Consider the following 19,267-nt stretch of genomic DNA (forward strand, 5'->3'; position numbering starts at 1 on the left):
ACTGTGAAAGAACATCTCATTGGAGAATTATAATTTCTTAGGCTCAAGGCCAGGTCATATGGCTTTCTTTTGGGACTACCATGTATGTGCCTACTTTATTCCATAGCATTAGAAGACATCAAATATATATGTTTTGAAGAGAATGAGACATATTCAGATGCTTAGCCATGCTATATAATTATAGAGTTTGAATGGTTTAAGCTTATCTGCCCAATGAATGGCCACTAGCTATGTATAGTGATTGAAATTGTAATTGACATGGTGGTAATGATTCCAAAATGTATATGCATTTCAAATCATTACATCACACACCTGAAACAGTACAATTTTTTGTCAGTTATACCTTCATAAAACTAGAAAATAACCAAATTAAAAACTTGGTGCTTCAGACATACCAGCCACATTTTAAGTGCTCAATAGCCACACATGATGAAATTTACATTAGTTAAAATTAAATAAAATGAAAACTTCAGTTACTCAGTCTCACTAGACTTATTTCAAATACTCAACAGTCATATATGGCCAATAGCTACTGTTCCAGACAGCCAAGACATAGAACATGTCCATTATCACAGAAAATAGTACTGAACAGTAATGAAAATAATAAAATCCTCAATTTCCAAGAGTACACCCAGTCAATCCATGTATCCAGAGAGTAAGATTTACTTTCTCAATACTTAAAGGAATTAACTGGTGCAGTGTTAAAGACCTATGCCCTGAAGCCAAATCCTGGCATTCAAATTTATAAGTTGTATGACTTTAGACAGGTCACTTAGCTTCTCTGGATTCAGTTTTCCCATCTGTAAAAATGGAGATCATGATATTGACTACTTAATGGATGTTTATAAGGAATAAATGTATAAAGTAATTACCATATTGCCTGGTATAAAACAAGTGTTCAAAAAATATTAGCTATTAGTGTTATCTAAATAGTGTTCTACAAATGGGATTCATAATTATAGAAATGAAGCCCAAAGTTTCTTAAAACTTTCATAGTTTGCATTCTATATCTTCATATCTGTAGATATCATAGTTGTAAGTGATAGCAAGACACATTTAAGCATTCTCTCATGGACAACTCAGGAAGAACATACCTGGATATTCAATCAACAAAAGTATAATATTAGGCACAAGTTAAACTGGGTTACCAAATACTTGCTAAATATCTTAAATTCAGCTACAAGTATTCAGCTGAAAATACTGCAAGGTGGACAAATAAAGGGACATTTGCATTTCGTTTTGAGGGGTCCCCTTTAGCAATCAGCTCCAATTCCTGATCCACATCAGCCAAACGCACTATGAATTGGTATGCATAAATTTACTCCCGGGAAATTCACTTCGGACTACTGATGCTTCAGTTCTCTCATCAGGGTAACTCATATCCATAGTCTTTAGAATAGATGGACCATATTTGAATGACTATGTTTAGCTAAGAAGAGTTTGGAACACTAAACTATTTTAAAAACATGGAGCTGATCTAACAATAATCAAAGGCATTTGATTATACAGAACCAGAAGACAAATGCATTCAGCTCCAAACAGCCCCACCAGGTGACTGCTGTGAATTTTGAGAATACTTTTCCAATGAACCCATACGGAAGAGTGGTCTTGCCTCTGCTTGAAGCTTGTGTGAAACTATGGGAGAGAACAGGGGTCACTGCCTGAGTCCATCTGAAAGCCCCATCAGCTCTGGCCATGGCTACTTCCCCAACTTTCACATCCACTGAAAATGATTCTCAGAGCCCTCATTAAGTCATTTAATTTCCCTAACATTGATATTTTAGTGATGAATATTCACAGACTTATTTGACATTTAATTATCAGCATTACCTTTCTAGAAGATTTCTGTCCCTTAACGAATACAAATGTGATACACACAGACATATTCCTATTTGGGGGATATCATATATTCAACTACTCTTTCTAATTTTCAGTTCTTTAGAATGAAATAGAGATTCTTAGCATACAAATTATTTAAATCCATGCAAAGAAAAAAATGAGGACTTTTTTTAGATATTAGAGAGAAAAAGAGAGAGAAAGAATTTTTTAATATTTATTTTTTAGTTTTTGGTGGACATAACATCTTTATTTGTATGTAGTGCTGAGGATCGAACCCAGCGCCGCATGCATGCCAGGTGAGTATGTTACTGCTTGAGCCACATACCCAGCCCAATGAGGACGTTTTTTACATGTGAGATTCATACATGTTATTTGATGGGCAAGGAATATATCATGCTGTTTTAATTTAAATTGTATCTTGGCAATCTGATAAAGCACCCATAGATACCATATTTTTAAGGAAATTTTAAGTGCAAAGTTCATATACCATTAAAGTTCTCAAAAGTTTAAATTACTCCCATGGACATTTATGCCCGTTCCCCCTAAAAGTAACAAGTGAAAACATGCCTTTGAAGATCAGAATACTTCCCTGGGCTTCCTCTTCTAACCTGGTTTTCACCTCTGGCTCCTTGAAGGATTGTTCATGATAAAGAATCACAAAGCAACAAGATGAAGGGAATAAGTCTCTTTTATAAAGACCAAGAAAGTATCTTTTCTAATTGCTAAAGAAACAAGCCTGAGGAAAATGAAAACTCATTTCAAAAAATGATTCAAACATGGTAACAGCTCTACTCTGGGGATAATCAGGAATTAAAGGAGTTTTCAAAGAAAATTAAAAAAAAATACATGTAAATATAATGCTTATGGGAAAAGAAGTCCACTACTACCATTTAACATGAATAATTGAGATATTTCAATGAAGTATTGTGATATCACACAATTATTTATTTATGTATTATTTGGGTTTACTTGAGGATTTTCACTTTAGCTGCTAATCAGGACTTTCAGAGCTATCTAAATGCCTCCAGAGGTGTCCGCCTCCCTTTTTCTATTAAATTAGTCACCACAAGAAGGACTTTGTGGTTATGATGGCCGTGGGATTTGTTATACATTTGCTGTTTGTGAATAGCTATGTGGTTTAATGTTTTCTTTAACAATCCACTTACTTAACTCTATTTCTATCTCCTATTTTTTTTTTTTAGTTTATACAACACAATTTCTTCTACCACATGTTCCTCTTATCTCATGAAATTGAAATTGCTAAGAATGTCATTGGGCTAATGTTTAGAGTGTAAGGTTTTTGCCTGGGTTTCTGGGCCTTTGGGAATCTATTTAATTCCATTATAAAGAATCATCAAGTATTTTCTCTTGACGTGCCAAAAGCCAGACAGATCCTCATGCAATGGTTTGAACTTGAAAGAATAATAGTGAGAATGATAACATGTTACTGAAATAAAATGTCATTTATTAAAAACAAATGCTTTTTATTTAATTATCAAATTAAACTATTTGTCTATATAAAACATGAAAACTAAAGTATAATTTAACTCAAAATGAAAAATTCCAAATCCAGTGGCACCTCCATTCATCTTGATGTATTGTTTCTTCTTGGCAAACTAAATGCTATTTTGGGTTCTCACAAGATGGAGAGCTTGACAAGGCATAAGGGTATTTCAATGAACTTCCTACCATATAATGAAACATTTCATAACCTAATGAATGCTATACTTGCAAAACCAGGTATGCCTCACTTCAGGCCTTTGCTCAATGCTATACGGTTTCATGTATCCAACTTGAAAATCTAGGTTACAATTTGTAGTGATTATTAAAGAGGAAATGGAGCAATTACAAATTGTATAAAAGTTGGGTAGGTAAGAACCAGAAAGAGATGGATAGACGAGAGTTGGGATCAGAGGTAAAGGAAACACACATATGACTTGAAAGACTCCTTGACTATTACCTCCAGTAATTTTGGGTTTGATGTACATTGCCTGCTTTGATCCATACCAAAAAAAAAATTTGCTCGATTTGGAGTAGAAATTGCAGTCCTGTGTATCCTTGAGTTGTTGCCTGAAGACCAGATTTGGTAAGTCTTCAAAGGTTAAGAAATGCCCCTCTGTGTTTGGAGCAGAGCCCCATGCGTTATGCCACCCTTAAGGCATTAACCCTATTGCACCACATAAAAATCATATGCAGAGTACAGAATACCATTTTCTAAACTTAGGTAATTGATAACAAATGCAACCAGTGAAAAGCTGTTGGGTACCAGCCAACCGTTTTCTTTTTAAAAAGCTTTTTAAATTTTCTTTTCAGTGAGTGGCTAGTATAGCTTTTGCATTTTGCCAGCATTTCAGACAGAACACAATATGATAAATACTCATGAGAAATAAGAAATATTGAATCAATGGCCATCAAAGAAAGGCAGAGGGTTGGGTGGGCGTTAGATTTCAACTGATGGAAAACTGTGTGTGTGTGTGTGTGTGTGTGTGTGTGTGTTAAATCTTTCTTGGTGCTTTTAGGAATGCACAAGGGCAAAAGCAAGTTCTCTCACTAACAGTGAAACCAGATTTTAAAATAATTGCTTGGGCTTTTGTTCCTCAATTTAAGAGTTGTGTTTCTGGACTGTATTATTGAATAGGCTCTTGTATTACATAAAGCAGAGATGAAGGAGCCTAGAAAGCTGGCTGATAAAGACGATTCTTGAGGTCCCCCCCCTCCGCTTTGGCCTAAAAGAAACAATGTTCTATGCTTAGGGTAGGGAAGTTTCTGCAACGTGCAATTTTAGGGTATATCAGCCAGAGTCATATTCATATCATACTTACTATTCGTATCACTTAATTCTTTGTAACTAGAAAATTTCTTATCAGATTTATGTTATAGAATTTCATGCTCAAGAAAATCTTTGAAAGAGTAATATCTTACACAAATGCTTGAAATAACTCCCTGTGTTTATTTTATATCTTTCTGAAATGCAACAGTCTTGTACATTTTATAAAAGAAAACCTGAGTTTTCTATAAATAAACTGTAAACAATGAATGTTTACTTTCTAACTTCACACAAGGCTCATCTAAGCTGTAAGCACATTTTCCCCAAACACAAAGTTGTGAATGTATGAATTACCTTGCAGATAACCCTCATAGGTTCTAAGAAAGTCATTTGTGCACCAAAGTTGCCATTCATTGCGTGACAACGGTCAGCTGACTGACCTAGCACAGGCTCCTTGCAGCTGGCCCTCATTTACAACTCGATAGCAGCTGTCACAATGAAAGGACCAGGCTCATTATCTGATTTGTTTCTGCCATCACTACTCTCACTGAGTCCATTAACAATAGGGATATGTGATTTTTAAATTACTGAATTACTCATCCTTCCATTAAAAGAGTCGACCTACAAAGTAAAATAGATCAGCCTCTTTCTGCAGTCAGTCCCTTCCATTTCTCTGTCTAGATGTTTCCATTTATTCCAGGAGTCCTGTTGTTATCAACAGTGGCCTTATCTGTCCTCTGCTCTATCAGCATGCTTAAACAAAGCAAGGTGCAGGGCAGGCTCTCAATACATGTTGATGAATGAGGGAAGGAATGAACAGACATTTCACACCACAGGGTTTCTTGCCTGGACAGTCAGAGTACCCACCTTGGGATTTATTTCTTATTCTCATGTGAGTTTTCTGACTTTGCACATCTCAAAACTTAACAATGGGGCAATATGAAAAAAGTTTGATACCATTTGTTTGTCTGTCTTTGAGAGCCTAAGACCCGAATGAAGACAAACTTATTTCCCTGGTGGTTGGCTCCCCCACCCCTACTGGAGGGAATCTATAGACCAGAGAACATGGCATTTTCTTGATGAAATAATATATATTCCCCAAATCTATCCGTTCAAATCCGTGGCAGTGGTGGTGATAGTGGTGAGACTTGAACACAGAAATGTCAAAAACAAAAACAAATGAGCATGGTAAGAACCACTGACAGACCATGCTACAATGACTGAAATTGCCACAGGAGCGTGAGAAGATCTGGGGCTATATTATAATAACTGGATACGCTGTGGATATTCAACATCATTCATGCCTGACGATGCTAATGTGATAGATTCATATTTACCGTTTTAGCCTGTATTACTGCTGTGTTTGAATGTGAGGTGTCCCCCATAATCTCACTGTGAGACAGTGCAAGAATGCTCAGAGGTGAAATGATCAGATTATAAGAGTGTGACCCAACCAATGGATTAAACCACTGATGGATTAACTATGTGGTAACTGCAGGCAGGTAGGGTGTGGCTGGAGGAGACAGGTCACTGGGGGCATGCCTTTGAGTTTGTATATTTTGTCTCTGTTGAGCAGAGTGCTCTCTCCCCCTCTTCCTCTTTCCCTTCTTTTCGATTGCCATGTCCTGAGCTGCTTTCCTCTGCCATGATGCTCTGTCTCATCTCAGGCCCAAAGCAATGGAGCCAGCCATCTGTGAACTGAGACCTCTGAAACCATGAACACCCAATAAACTCTCTCCCCTCTAAAATTGTTGTTCTCAGGTCTTTCAGTCACAGTGATTAAATAAAAAAAATTCTGACTAATAATGTGCCGAGATAGGGCTTCCCTAAACCCCTAAGATTACGTTGAACTCCCATGTTGAGTAGATACCTAGCATCCCGAATTTCTACTTCCTTACCACACTTTATCACAGTCTATTATAATTAGTATAACAATATTAAATTACCCAAGGACAACAATGTACATGTCTAGCTTACTAGAGTTGAGTTAATAAGCTGAGATTATTAGGGTTTGACTAAGTGGGATGGTCTAAAATCATTTCAAGGTCTCACATTTATACTTGCCATAAGAAGCATCCCATAACATTGCACTGATAAAAATAGTATGAAATGAAATAGAATCCTTGCCTTTTGTCTCACCAACCTTTGCCTTCCCACATCAGCAAACTCTTTTTAAAATCTCCCTCTGGTTCCCATAGTCTATAAAATCTTAGAAGGTACCAGATGTTTGGAGGAGGCTGTCCCACACGTCCTCGATTTTAAAGTGCATGCAAGATTTATTATAGCCATATAAATGTAATTCCAGCTTTGACTTTCATGTTCAAGAGCTGGGTGTAATCTGCAGCAGGACCTCTTGTCGAATAGAACAATTCTCATCTGTGCTGTGTTGGTCTCAATGCCAAACACTCAGAATAACCACAGGATATGACTGAACCAGGTTCTGCCCACAATCTCTTTCCCTCTAGGAAATTTTAATGTAATGTAAACACTTTTCAAGAAAAACCATTTTGCATGTAGGCAACATTCAGAAGCTGGGGTGGGAAAAGTCATGCATGACTATACAGAAACACCTGGTGTTAAGTGCCCAAGCAAAGGCCTCAAATTAGGTTTCTCTCCTACTGCTGGTTTCTGATAGTGAAAGCAGACTACAACTCCTCTTCCATGTCTTCCTGTCCTGACCAGCTCTGGGGTGCCCTGCAGCCCACCCATTCATTTTGACCCATCTGCAAGTGGAAGTTGGGCTGTGCTTTGTACTGGGGAATTCCACATGCTACTAGAAAGCAGGAGAAGCCATCTGCCAGAGGTGAACTGAGGCTTTTTAAGTACTTTAAAATGGGTTTTCTAGCATATTCTTCAAAGTTGCCTGCAATTTAAGGAAAACTTTTTTTAAAAAAAAGCTTTTATATAAAAAGTAAAGTTCTTCCTTCTTCCAGCACTAGTTACTTAACAAGAATCTATGCAGGGCTCAATGTTGAACTTCCTGAAGGAGCACTAGGAAATGCATCCTGAAGAGACTCCTGAAATTTTTTTTCCCCTAAGATTAAAAGAAGACATTTCCCCTTACATGTGAACTGTCTTTCTTTTGACATGATCCAGATACCAACTGAATTCTAAATAGCTATTAATCACTTTCAATCAATTCTTGGCAATGTAAAGATCATGATGATGTGCCTCCGACATAACTCTTGTTTTTATTGACAGTTGGTTGTCTGCCACTGTTAACGTTTTAGATGAGCACATAATAATTAAAGAAAAAATTCACAAAATGTATAAACTGGGATGTTCATGTAGCACACACAACTGACAGCAACAGGAGAGAAGCCTTTGATGAAGATGCCAGGACTCCGGGAATGATGGGCTGCAGGTGCTAACCAGAGAGAGGCTATTATACATAATTTTTGCTGGATTACCAATTTGCTCACTGATTTTTTGTGGCCGCACTGGTGAACACTGTAACGCTGCCATCTTGGAGGAATCTGTGTTGCAAATGGAGTTGGCACTTTTGACTTATTCATATAATAAATGTGTGAACTAACACTCTGCAACCAGATGAGTATTAGCAAGAACATGTTCTGCTCTATACTCTAGGTTGGCGGTTTATTCTCAATGCCATAGCAAAACCAGGAGAAAGAAAACTGGAAGAATTTTCTCAGAGACTTCTAGGACTAATAAAAAAAAATATAGATGAAGAACTGATTTGAAACACATTCTCGTAGGATCCAGTATCACTTCCACTTTCCATTAAGGTACAACCAACACGTGGTAGGTTCGCGTTTTCATTTTTATGTCAAATGGTTTTTCAGATATTCAATTTCACCTCCAGTTGGCATGTAGGTAACCCAGCTGATTAAAAGTATAAGGATTTGCTTTATGTTAAAATAGCCAATCAGCATTAAGAGGAAGAAGTCAATTAAGAAGTCACTCTTCTTACAATTTCAAAGGTGAATATTCTCATTCATTACCATGACCTTCTTTACATAACAAAATCTACTTAACTCACTTTCAGTAATAAATCTCAGGCTGACCAAGACAATGCTAGGATTTAGGGCAATCTCAATCGGAAAGCTTAAATGATCTATAAGACTCCAAAGGATGCTATGAGCTTTAATCTGGCTTAAAAATATGCAAATCTTTTTAGATTTCTTGATTAGATTCCTTTTTATTTCATTATTTGGGTACCCTGTCTTTTCTAAAGTTAATCTAAATCTTATATCAGAGGTCAAGTTTATTCTTATTTTCTATTTATAACTTCTTCAAACATTTTAGTGAAGGACAAGAATCTTAGCAAAGAAATGTGTTATTTTGAGTTAGAACTCTAACGATTCTTTTTTTTTTTTTAAAGCTCTTGTTTTTCAAATAAAGTAGTCTAAAATCATATATAGAGATTCTGTCCCGCCACGGAAGGGAGAGAGAACAGCAATTCACTATTCTCTCTGAAATGATTCAGAGATTTAGTTGGGTGACTTCCAACTTAATCTACTCACACTAATATCTATTTTCTTCAACTTTAAAGCCCTTTCCTCTGGCCTTCTTAAGCAAAATAACGAGCTATCCAGTGGGTTTCATTGCCAAGGCCGAATGCCTGTAGCCTCAGCAAGTCTGTGCAGAGTGAGCTTAGCTTTCTGTGGATCCTGACACATCTTAGATCTTTTTCCTGTTCTACCAAATCTCGGATGTCAGAAGATTCTGCTGGTGCCTTCTGGTTTAGAGGTTTGTATCAAGGATGAAGGCCCTTGGAAGCTGATGAATGCCACTGCTATTTTCACCTCTCTGCTCGTCACTCTGTAATTGCAGTAAATGCAATTGAAAGTACTTTTATTTGAAGGCCATTTGACAGAGGGGGAGAAAACACATTTACTCTTTCAAGGCCTGTGTATTTTCCTGGGAGAAGCCTGCCTATAAAATTTGTCCTTTTATCCTTGGATAGCTATTTGGGAAATATCTCTGGGCAATGCCACCTCCTGACTGATTTCTGCAACTGGAGAACAGAGCCATGATTCACAGCCCTTCCTCTGCACCTCCACCTCCTCTCCTCCTGCCTTCTCAAGACTGGAAGGTCTTTCAAGGCCTGTGTTCTTGAATCTTTCTTTTCCCCAGAAAGTTTGCATGTTTTAGCCAGAGTATTGAACTATCTTCACTGTAGAAGTTTAAGAAAGGAACTGTTTCCTAAGATCAGCAGCTAAGTTGAGGTAACAGAAATAAAAGAGAGTACTGTGAATTGGGTTTTTTTTTCAAGTTTTTTTCTAACGGGTCCCTTCTTGCAGGAGCTCGCTGACATTCAACAAGATGACTTTCATCTTCATGGGAGCGATTCACTACTTGAACACAGCTGACGCATGCATACCCAACAGGACTGTCCCATGCAAAACGCAGGAAAGTCTTACTTTTGCAGGATTAAAGAAAAATAAGACAATGTTTATAATTTGCTAAAAGCTGTCTTTAGTCTCAAGTCATCATCCTTTCTGACCTGCCCATCAGGCATCACAGACATTACTATTTTCACATCTCAGTTTCCGGGTCTGTTTAAATGTTTCTTACCTATAAACAGATTCCACTCCGTGTCCAGATCGGCCTGATTCGCCAGGCAGCCTTTCATGACATTGAGGCAGTAGTTGTTGCACGGTCTCACAGCCGGAAGGCCTCGACAGTATGGGCAGTACAGCATCTTCATGAGGGCACGGATGCACCCGGGGGTGGGGCTGACCTGCAGGTGTATCACAAAAAAAGAGAAAATCAGAAATGAGAAGGATGAGGGGAGGAAAAAGGAAGTCATTTTCTCCTTTTTAACAAAACCAGGCAAAATGTCTCTGATAAACCTCAAAGAGTTGAGCACAGTACTAAAGAGATGATAAGAACCGTTACCCTTTTGAATTCTTGCTCTTGAAGCCAGTCACTTCCCATTAAATACTTCTGCTCAACAAAGTAATATCATTTTTTTTTTGGAAATGTCCCTGTGAACATTTTGATATCAATGCCACTGCAATGCAGCCCTAAACCTTAGACTCTGCCCACTGCAATAGAATGTGGAATTATAAAATGTGTGTGAAAGCAATTTGCCAAGTTAAAAGCCCTGTAAAAATGTAGGTATTATTAAAGTTTAATGTGACACCTTTAGAAAAGTTTCCAACTGGTTACTTGACCCTTTCTAAAGGAGGCTGGCAGATATACTTCCTTTGTGCATAACTTTTTTGAAAGGATCAATATCAACCTGTCTGGGATTTCTAAGATCCAGGACTGCTTAGAAGCAATTGGAACTGTTAACATATCATCTTCAGGCATTTGCCACTGGGAATTTCTGGAAAATTTGTGGAAAATGGACACTGTATGGAATGTAAGCAGAAACCCTTACAGTAATTCTGGGGAGTTAGTAATCAACCAACAACGAACTGCTACTTACATGAGTCAGAAACACCACGCTCCTAAATGAATTGATTCTAAACCAATAAGGACTTTTAAAAATCCCATTAAAATTTCTAATTTGACTTCAAGGCCGATAAAAGTCAGTGTAGAACAACAAGAGCAAACAACACAGAAAGCTCTTTTTCATGACTTGATGTAAAATTATTTTCATATGTATTTGGTTGGTTTTACATTTTGCTGTACTTGTGTTCCAGATCTGAGAAAAAGCAGAACTAAACCTTCATCATTTGGACCTCTGTCAGAGTTGTGGTCTTGTCACATAGACTCTGGGTCCACAGACACCTACCTGACAAAATGGACATTCAGACGTAAAGCATAACACAATGTAATGTTGGAACCGTAAGAAATATCTTCACATAGATGGACACTTTATTAATTTCAGTAGCTCCTTCCCATCATGCTGTTCTTCATGTAGAAGTGAAACCTGGAGAGTTTATTGTAAGCCCTTGGCTCTGTTACATTCTCTCTCTCTTTTTATGGTGGGTGGATGGGTACCAGGGATTGAACTCAGGGGCAGTCAACCACTGAGCCACATCCCCAGGCGTATTTACAATTTTATTTAAAGACAGGGTCTGAGTTGATCAGTGCCTCGCTTTTGCTGAGGCTGGCTCTGAACTCAAGATCCTCTTGTCTCAGCCTCCTGAACCCCTAGGATTATAGGCATGTACCACTGTGCCCACTCTGTTAGAGTGTCTTAATTTTACACCATGCATTGGCAACATCCCTGAGACATTATTTTAGGAAAGGAAGTGCTTTCTTTATTGATTGACTTAGACACCAAAATTTCCAGTCATTCTTTTGAGATTATTTTTTTTAGTTCTCTTTGAAATTTTTATGAAAATTTTCAAACACAGACAAGTTGAAAGACTTTTATAGTAAACGCCATATCCCCACTCTTAAATTGAACGATGTACCTTTCTTTCATTTACTTTTTCCACAATCTATCCAAACCTTCTATTCATCCATTAATACATCTTATTTTTTTAAATATTTATTTTTTAGTTGTAGTTGGACACAATATCTTTAGATATTTATTTTTTTGTGGTGCTGAAGATCGAACCCAGGGACTCACATGTGCTAGGAAAGTGCTCTACCACTGAACTACAACCCCAGCCCAATGCATCTTGTTTTTAATGTCAAGGTCATTTCTTTTATTATGCATTCCAGAGTAAATCCTCTTGGTTTTTACATTAGATGCTAATTTATTATTGACTTGAATTAAAGAGAATCAACATGATCAACACAAGCAAGTCAATGCATTAAGTACCTAAAGTGAAAGAAGTAAATAAAATTGCATTCTTTATAAAGGTATTTGTAGAATGGCCTCATATTCATTAATTCTAAAACTTAATATTTCAACAACATAAAAACACCAAAAATGGAACAGAAGTGAGAAATCTGGTGACTTTCTTATGAGGACACATTAGTGCCATAATTTCACCTTCTTTGGATTGGCTATTTTATTGAGAATGCCAACTTTTATGCACAATTGAGCAGAATTGTTTAAAAATTTTCTCTGAGCCACATGCATCCCAAGCAATCAACAAAACTTCAGAAGAAAAATTCTGTATTGCTGTATACTATATTAGTGTGGACTTTCAAATTCTTACCCGTTTTTCTAATTTGGCATAGTTACAAGCTTTCCTTGTAAGATTTTATTTTACAGAGTTTTGTTTTTCATAGCTCTGCAATTTCCCGCCTGCTCCATATGCTTGTCTCTGGAGACACACCTGCTTTCCCTCCAGTTGACTAAGCCATCTCCTCCTTTGACTGCTGGGTTTCTAATTTTCTTGCCATTTGTATTGTATGTCACCTTGCTTCTCCTTACTCAGTGTCCCAGTATAAACCTGGAACACTTGTCAATATTAGGGGTGCAAATTGGAGATCTCTGGGGCAGCCTCACCTGTCCTGTTCATCATTATAACCTTTACCACGAGCACAACACGCACATTGTATAAGGTATTATGCTTAGGAGCTAGCAACTCATTAAGTGCTTTGTGATTGACCTATTAGGTTTCCCAATCTCTTGGCCATACTAACATTCAAAGACACACACACACACACACACACACACACACAAGATGGCTTTATACATCTTAGTATTCAAGTGCGGCTTTTTAACTTTGCCATCAAAGGCTATTGGTTGGATTAATTCCAAAGCTTTGTTATTTTTTAAAAATTATATTGGAACCAGTACAATTTTCTCAGTCTGACATTTCAGAAGAGTCTCCAACTCAGAGTAGCAACCAACAGAGAAAATTGAGCATCCTTAATAACCTAAGAGAAAAATGTTGTTGAAGTTAAGTGTGGGTCCCTGAGCACTTTTGGAAATGACATCCTTCTTGGTCAAATAAAGGGCATTTGAAGAAGAAAAGAGAGTGAGGGGATCAGAGTTGAAGCTTTTATGTTCACACAAGACATTTTTTGAGCTTACACAACTGCATGCCTGAATTAAAATGTAAAAATTATCACTTCACAATGAAGACTTTTAGAAGCCAGCTTCTGAGGAGAAGGCTGTTCCAAAGGCCAATTATGTGAAGGGTAACTTCTATTTTTAATAGTGTTTTATCATTGTATTACAACTACTATTCAAAAAATTGTTTTATTTTTTATTTTTAAAAATATTTTAAAAAAATATTTTTAAATATTTTGATGGACCTTTATTTTATTCATTTATTTATATGCGGTGCTGAGAATTGAACCCAGTGCTTTATTTTCAAATTAATATAGACTCACATGAAGCTGAAGAAATAGTAAAGTCATGGGTACCCTTCCTTAGAAGGCAAGATCCTACCCAGCTGTACTATGATATCAAGTTGAAGGGATGGACATTATTACATTGCTGCTAACCGATCCATAGATCTCCACAGTTTTCATTTTTTAAAAACAGTGTACCTCTGTGTGTGCACACACAGTTCTATGCAGTTTTATCCCATGTACAGATTTGTGTCACTACCACAACATATATAACCATTCTGTGAGTACTGTGATACCTCTACCTCATGATCTGTCCCTGTCACCTGGCAGCCACCAATCTATTTCTCATCTGTATGATTTTGTCATTTCAAGAATGCTATATAAATGGGATAATCTGGTATGTAACCTTTTGACTTTGGCTTTCTTTTTCTCACTAAGCATAATGCCCTGATGGTCCGCACAAGTTCTTTCATGCATTAATAGTACATCCTTTTTTATTGCCAAGTAGTATCCCATTGTTGGCTATCCAGAGTTTTTAAACTATTCACCCACTGAAAAATAACTGGGTTGTTTCTAGTACTTTGTTAGTGGGCATAAAATTGCTATGAACATTCATGTACAGGTTTTTGCATGAGCCTAAGTCTATCTTTTTAGAACTAAGTACTAAGAGTATAAATTATAGTTCATAACATCAGTACAATGTATAGATTTATAAGAAACTGTCAAGTATTTTCTAGAGTGTCTGTATCAGTTTACATTTCCAACAGCGATCCGTGAGAGATCCAGTTTTTTTCTACATCCTTGTCAGTATTTGAGTGATCACTGGTTTTGTTTTTTTAATTTTAACCATTCCTATATGTATATCATCTATTTGAATCTTATTGTGATTTTTTCCTCTGGATAATGCCTACCAGCATTCTAACCTGAATGGGTTCCAATTAATATCAGATCAACAATCCTTCACTAGCAAGTCTCTGGACATATGCAAAAATTTCAAAGTTTGAAATATAAATAAATCTGTACATTTAGCAAAACCAACAGAATAGAAAACTCACAAATTTTGAAAGCTAATAACATCTCAGTCACACATTTGTAAATTTTATGAATCATCAGGAAAAAAATTCTTACTATAAAAATTTGTTCTTTTAGCAACAACAAAGAATACAATCTCTTTTGAAGAATGAAGTGTTGAAATGATCCTTTTAGCTTGGTGTTGCAAATTTTTGTTCTGTTTGAAAAGCACAGTTGAGGCTTCCCAGATATTCGAGGTAGACTGGGAAATACACTTGCATAAAATCATACATGTATGATGATTTATTTTGTACTTATTTGAGCTCTCACCTGACATTCACGACCCTTTACCAAGAATGCAATATTAGAAGAAAAAAAGTGGTCAGTGGCCACTCTGCTCTCATACCACTCTTGGAAAAAGGAAAAAAGTTTTTGAGTCAACTGAGTAAGATTTCTGTGATTTCTGACATTTTGGGTTTAGTCTTATTTTAACTTCTGCTGCTGTTTGTGTATAATCAATCACTTATAAATGGTCATTTAATACTTAATATTATAATTGACAATGATAATACAATTGATAACCTTGAACAATAACTGAAAAGTAAATAAAGTAGTGTAAAAATACCTGAGCTCTTACTCTGAAACCTTATGGCTGTGCTGATGAGTTTATTTGTTTGTTTATTTGTTTTTGAAGGTTAGAGCCTGACACATTGGAATATGACCAGACATACAATAAAGAGCACAATAAAGCCATATTGAAAGAGAGGACAAAAGCTTATCTACCTGGCTAGTCAGTCAGATATGTCAAAATGTTATAGCAAATGATTCTTATGTTTTATAAATGGGATATGAAGCATGGCATATCCTTAGCCTTATAATAGCAATTCATTTCAGGCTTCTCATATAGTGAAGATTTCTGTATTTGGACCAATATTCATGCACTGGTGCTCACATTAGCAATTCCTAGTCAGGGTAAAATAAGACTGTCTCTTAAATTACTAAAAAATCAGGGAAACACAGGAAAGTCATAAATCTGTATGTACACACAGGGTACATGCACCTAGAAAGGGCTCCCTTGCACGGGAGTCACATGACTTAAACAAATAAACCCATCTGTCTTTACCTCTCCAAGGATAAACAAGCCAGTGCAAGTGAGTTATGTACCCAGAATAAATTCTCAATGTGATTTCAAGTAAGAGCTGATGCCATCTCCCACACTTTCTGATGTACAGTTATATTAAATAATGAGACATTTCTGTTCACGATCTTGATATCTACAGAAGGGTTTTCTGGAGCCTTCAAGTATGATTCAATTGCATTCAAGTTAATTTTCATGTTAAGTAATTTCAATTATAATTCTTTAACCATCAGTAACATGTAAATAGGCTTTGTAGTAAGCTCATGGGGATTTAAGTTTCTACATATGAGGGGCCAGGGTGGGCAGCATAAGGGAACTCAGGACAGGATGCTTGGCACAGAACTGGGACCCAGGCAGGGCCTGGCAGGATGGCTCCTGAGGGAAGCCATGCATGAAGATGAGGTACAGCACAGGAGTGGAAAGGCAGGGAGGGCCAGGCACAGTGGCCTCTTCACTTAAGAAATTATGAAGCTAGCACAAAAGATGACAGAATCAACTTTTTCCAACTCTGGAATATACTAAAAACTTACAGCAGCCAGGAGAATACTTACTCTAGAGAAGAGACTGCTAAGTTGAAGCTTAGATGCATTGCTAAAGCTCACATCTTAAGGAATTTAAAACATTGCAATCAAAGTATTTTGTCTGACCACAGTGGAATCAAAGCTAGGAATCGATAACAGGAGACAACTATAAAATTCACAAATATGTGAAAACTAAATCATATGGTCTTATACAACAGCAGGTTGAAGAATAAATCACCAGGGAAGTTAGAAATCACATAGATGAGGGAAAACGAAAATACAACATGCCAAAATATATAGCCATAAATGCCTACATTGAAAGAGAACAAAAATCTTAAATCTTTGATCTAATGTTATACCTTAAGGAAGGAGCTAAAGAAAGAAAACAGGGTGTAGGGTAAGAGACAGGGAAGGCACTGGAGGCTGCCCTGGTGAGTGAAATAAGCTGGACCAGGAAGTCAAAGGTTGAATGTTTTCTCTAATATGCAGACACTAGACCAAAATGAAGAGGGAGAAAAATAGATAAAGTGGTGGGGAGGGGGAATGAGTCCATGAAAACAAGAGATCAGTGGAATAGAGGAAGAGATCTGAGGTGGTAGAGGAGGGATGGGGAAAGGGAAGAACAGTGGGGTTAATCTGATGAAACTTTGCTATGTACATATGTGGATATACCACAGTGAGTCTCATCTTTACGTATATCCACAAGACTCTAGTCAAAAAGAACTGTAAATTGATAGAAGAAAGATCAGTAGAATAGATGGGTACTGGGGACTGAATTGGTACAAACTGTATTCCATGCTTGCAAGATTATGTCAAAATAAACCCTAATATCATGTGTAACTCAAACAAACTGATTTCAAGAAGAAAAAGGAGAAGAAAGCTAACCCAGAGCTAGCAAAAGGAAGTAAATGAATAATAATAATTTTAAAAAGCAAAGAAAAAACAGAGAAGTTCAACGAATCCATCAGGTGTTTCTTTGAGAAGATTAACAAAATTGATAAATCTTTAGGTAGAACAACAACAACAAAAACAAAACAACAAATACAAAAAAAAAAAAAAACACACAGGAAAAAGAAACCAGTGAAGACATTCCTACTAACCTTACATAGATTTAAAACATGATGATATAAAAAATACTATAAACAACATGCTGCAGGAGTAGAATAGCTTGCTCCCAAAATGCATACCCACCCAGAACCTACAAACATGAACTTGTTTGAAGATAGCATCTTAGTAGATATAAATAAAGTGAGGGTTGAGATAAAACCATACTTGATTAAGGGACCAAAATCTAACTAGGTCCTTAGACCAGGACACATAGAGACACCAAAGAAGGTGAGGTGAGATGGAAGCAGAGGCTGGAGTGGTGCCTCTCAAGCAAGGACACCCAGGAATCCTGGCAGCCAGCCACGAAAAGCTGGGAGGGAGGCATGAACCATCTCCCCTCCTAGCAGCCACAAGAAAATGCCTCGATTTCTGATTTCTGCTCCTGACCTTGATCTCTGACTTCTAGCCATCTGAACTAGGAGTTCATTAACTTCTGTTGCTGTAAACAACCCAGCTTGTGGGAACATTATGCATAAGCCAACAAATTAGATAACCTTTTTTTTTTATTACTAACACTTTTTATGGTTTTATTTTTTTTGTTTATGTCTTAAATAGTGATTTATTTATTTATTTATTTTTCTTTTTTTATTATTAGTTGTTTAAAACATTACAAAGCTCTTGACATATCATATTTCATACATTTAATTCAAGTGGGTTATGAACTCCCATTTTTACCCCATATACAGATTGCAGAATTGCATCGGTTACACATCCACGTTTTTACATATTGCCATACTAGTGTCTGTTGTATTCTGTTGCCTTTCCTATCCTCTAATATCCCCCCTCACCTCCCCTCCCCCCCATCTTCTCTCTCTACCCTATCTACTATAATTCATTTCTCTCCCTTGTTTTTTTTTACCCTTTTCCCTCACTTCCTCTTATATGTAATTTTGTATAACAATGAGGGTCTCCTTCCATTTCCATGCAATTTCCCTTCTCTCTCCCTTTCCCTCTCACGTGTAACCTTGATAAAGTGGACAAATTCTTAGAGACACAACCTACAAGACTGAACCAGGAAGTGATAAAAAACACAAATAGATGTGTAACAAATAAAGAGATTGTGATTCTGCAATCTGTACCATCAGAAAAATGAGAAACTATACCCCCATTGATTCAAATGTATGAATTTCCAAGATCATTGTAATGTCATATATAGCTAATAAAAAAAAAGAGAGAGATTGAGTAAGGAAAAAAAAATCCACCCCCTCAAAAACAAAACAAAATGAACAAAAAACAAAAACAAACTTCCAGTCCAGATGGCTTCCCTGGTAAATTTACAAAACATTAAAGAAGAATTGTCGGGATCGGGAAGATGGCGGTGAAGGGAGTGCATTGCCCCCGTGTGCTGCGTCACTGTGTGGGAGTATGACAAGTCAGGACGGCTAAAGGCTATCTTGTTAGGAATTTCCAGCAATAGTGGGGTGCTCCGGAACCTGGAGGAAGGATTTCCATCCCACGAGGATCGGCTATGGGGACTCAAAAGCGAGAGATTTGTCACACGGAGGGTAACACTGCTTATTTAGCAAATCGCCCCGCGGCTAGAGTCTGCAGCGCGCGCTGGGAAACGAGGAGATAGCGATGCAGGGATACAGCGCTGCAGTTTCTGCCAGCCGTGCAAGCACCGTACTCAGGGCTGAATTCTGGGTTCGAGACGGGAGAAGGAAGCGGTCCATCTCGGTTCTCCACACCGGTCAGACCACAGAGGAGGCCAGCGGCCACCATGTTGGAGAGCTGACGTCACCATCCCTGTTTTCGACTGACCGCAGC

The 19,267-nt window shown here is 37.2% G+C and overlaps 1 protein-coding gene across 3 annotated transcripts in view; it reads right to left on the reverse strand.

The window, feature by feature from the left end:
* Gpc6 (glypican 6) overlaps positions 1-19,267 on the reverse strand; it is a 1,056,803-nt gene that overhangs the window by 334,327 nt on the left and 703,209 nt on the right. For all 3 annotated transcript variants that reach the window (XM_048800750.1, XM_048800751.1, XM_048800752.1), the window contains exon 4: positions 10,145-10,310. In XM_048800750.1, the coding sequence (XP_048656707.1) occupies positions 10,145-10,310 (166 nt within the window). The remainder of the gene's footprint in view (positions 1-10,144; positions 10,311-19,267) is intronic.

The sequence above is a fragment of the Marmota marmota genome, unplaced genomic scaffold (assembly GCF_001458135.2).
Source record: "Marmota marmota marmota unplaced genomic scaffold, marMar, whole genome shotgun sequence".
Taxonomy (NCBI): Eukaryota; Metazoa; Chordata; class Mammalia; order Rodentia; family Sciuridae; genus Marmota; species Marmota marmota.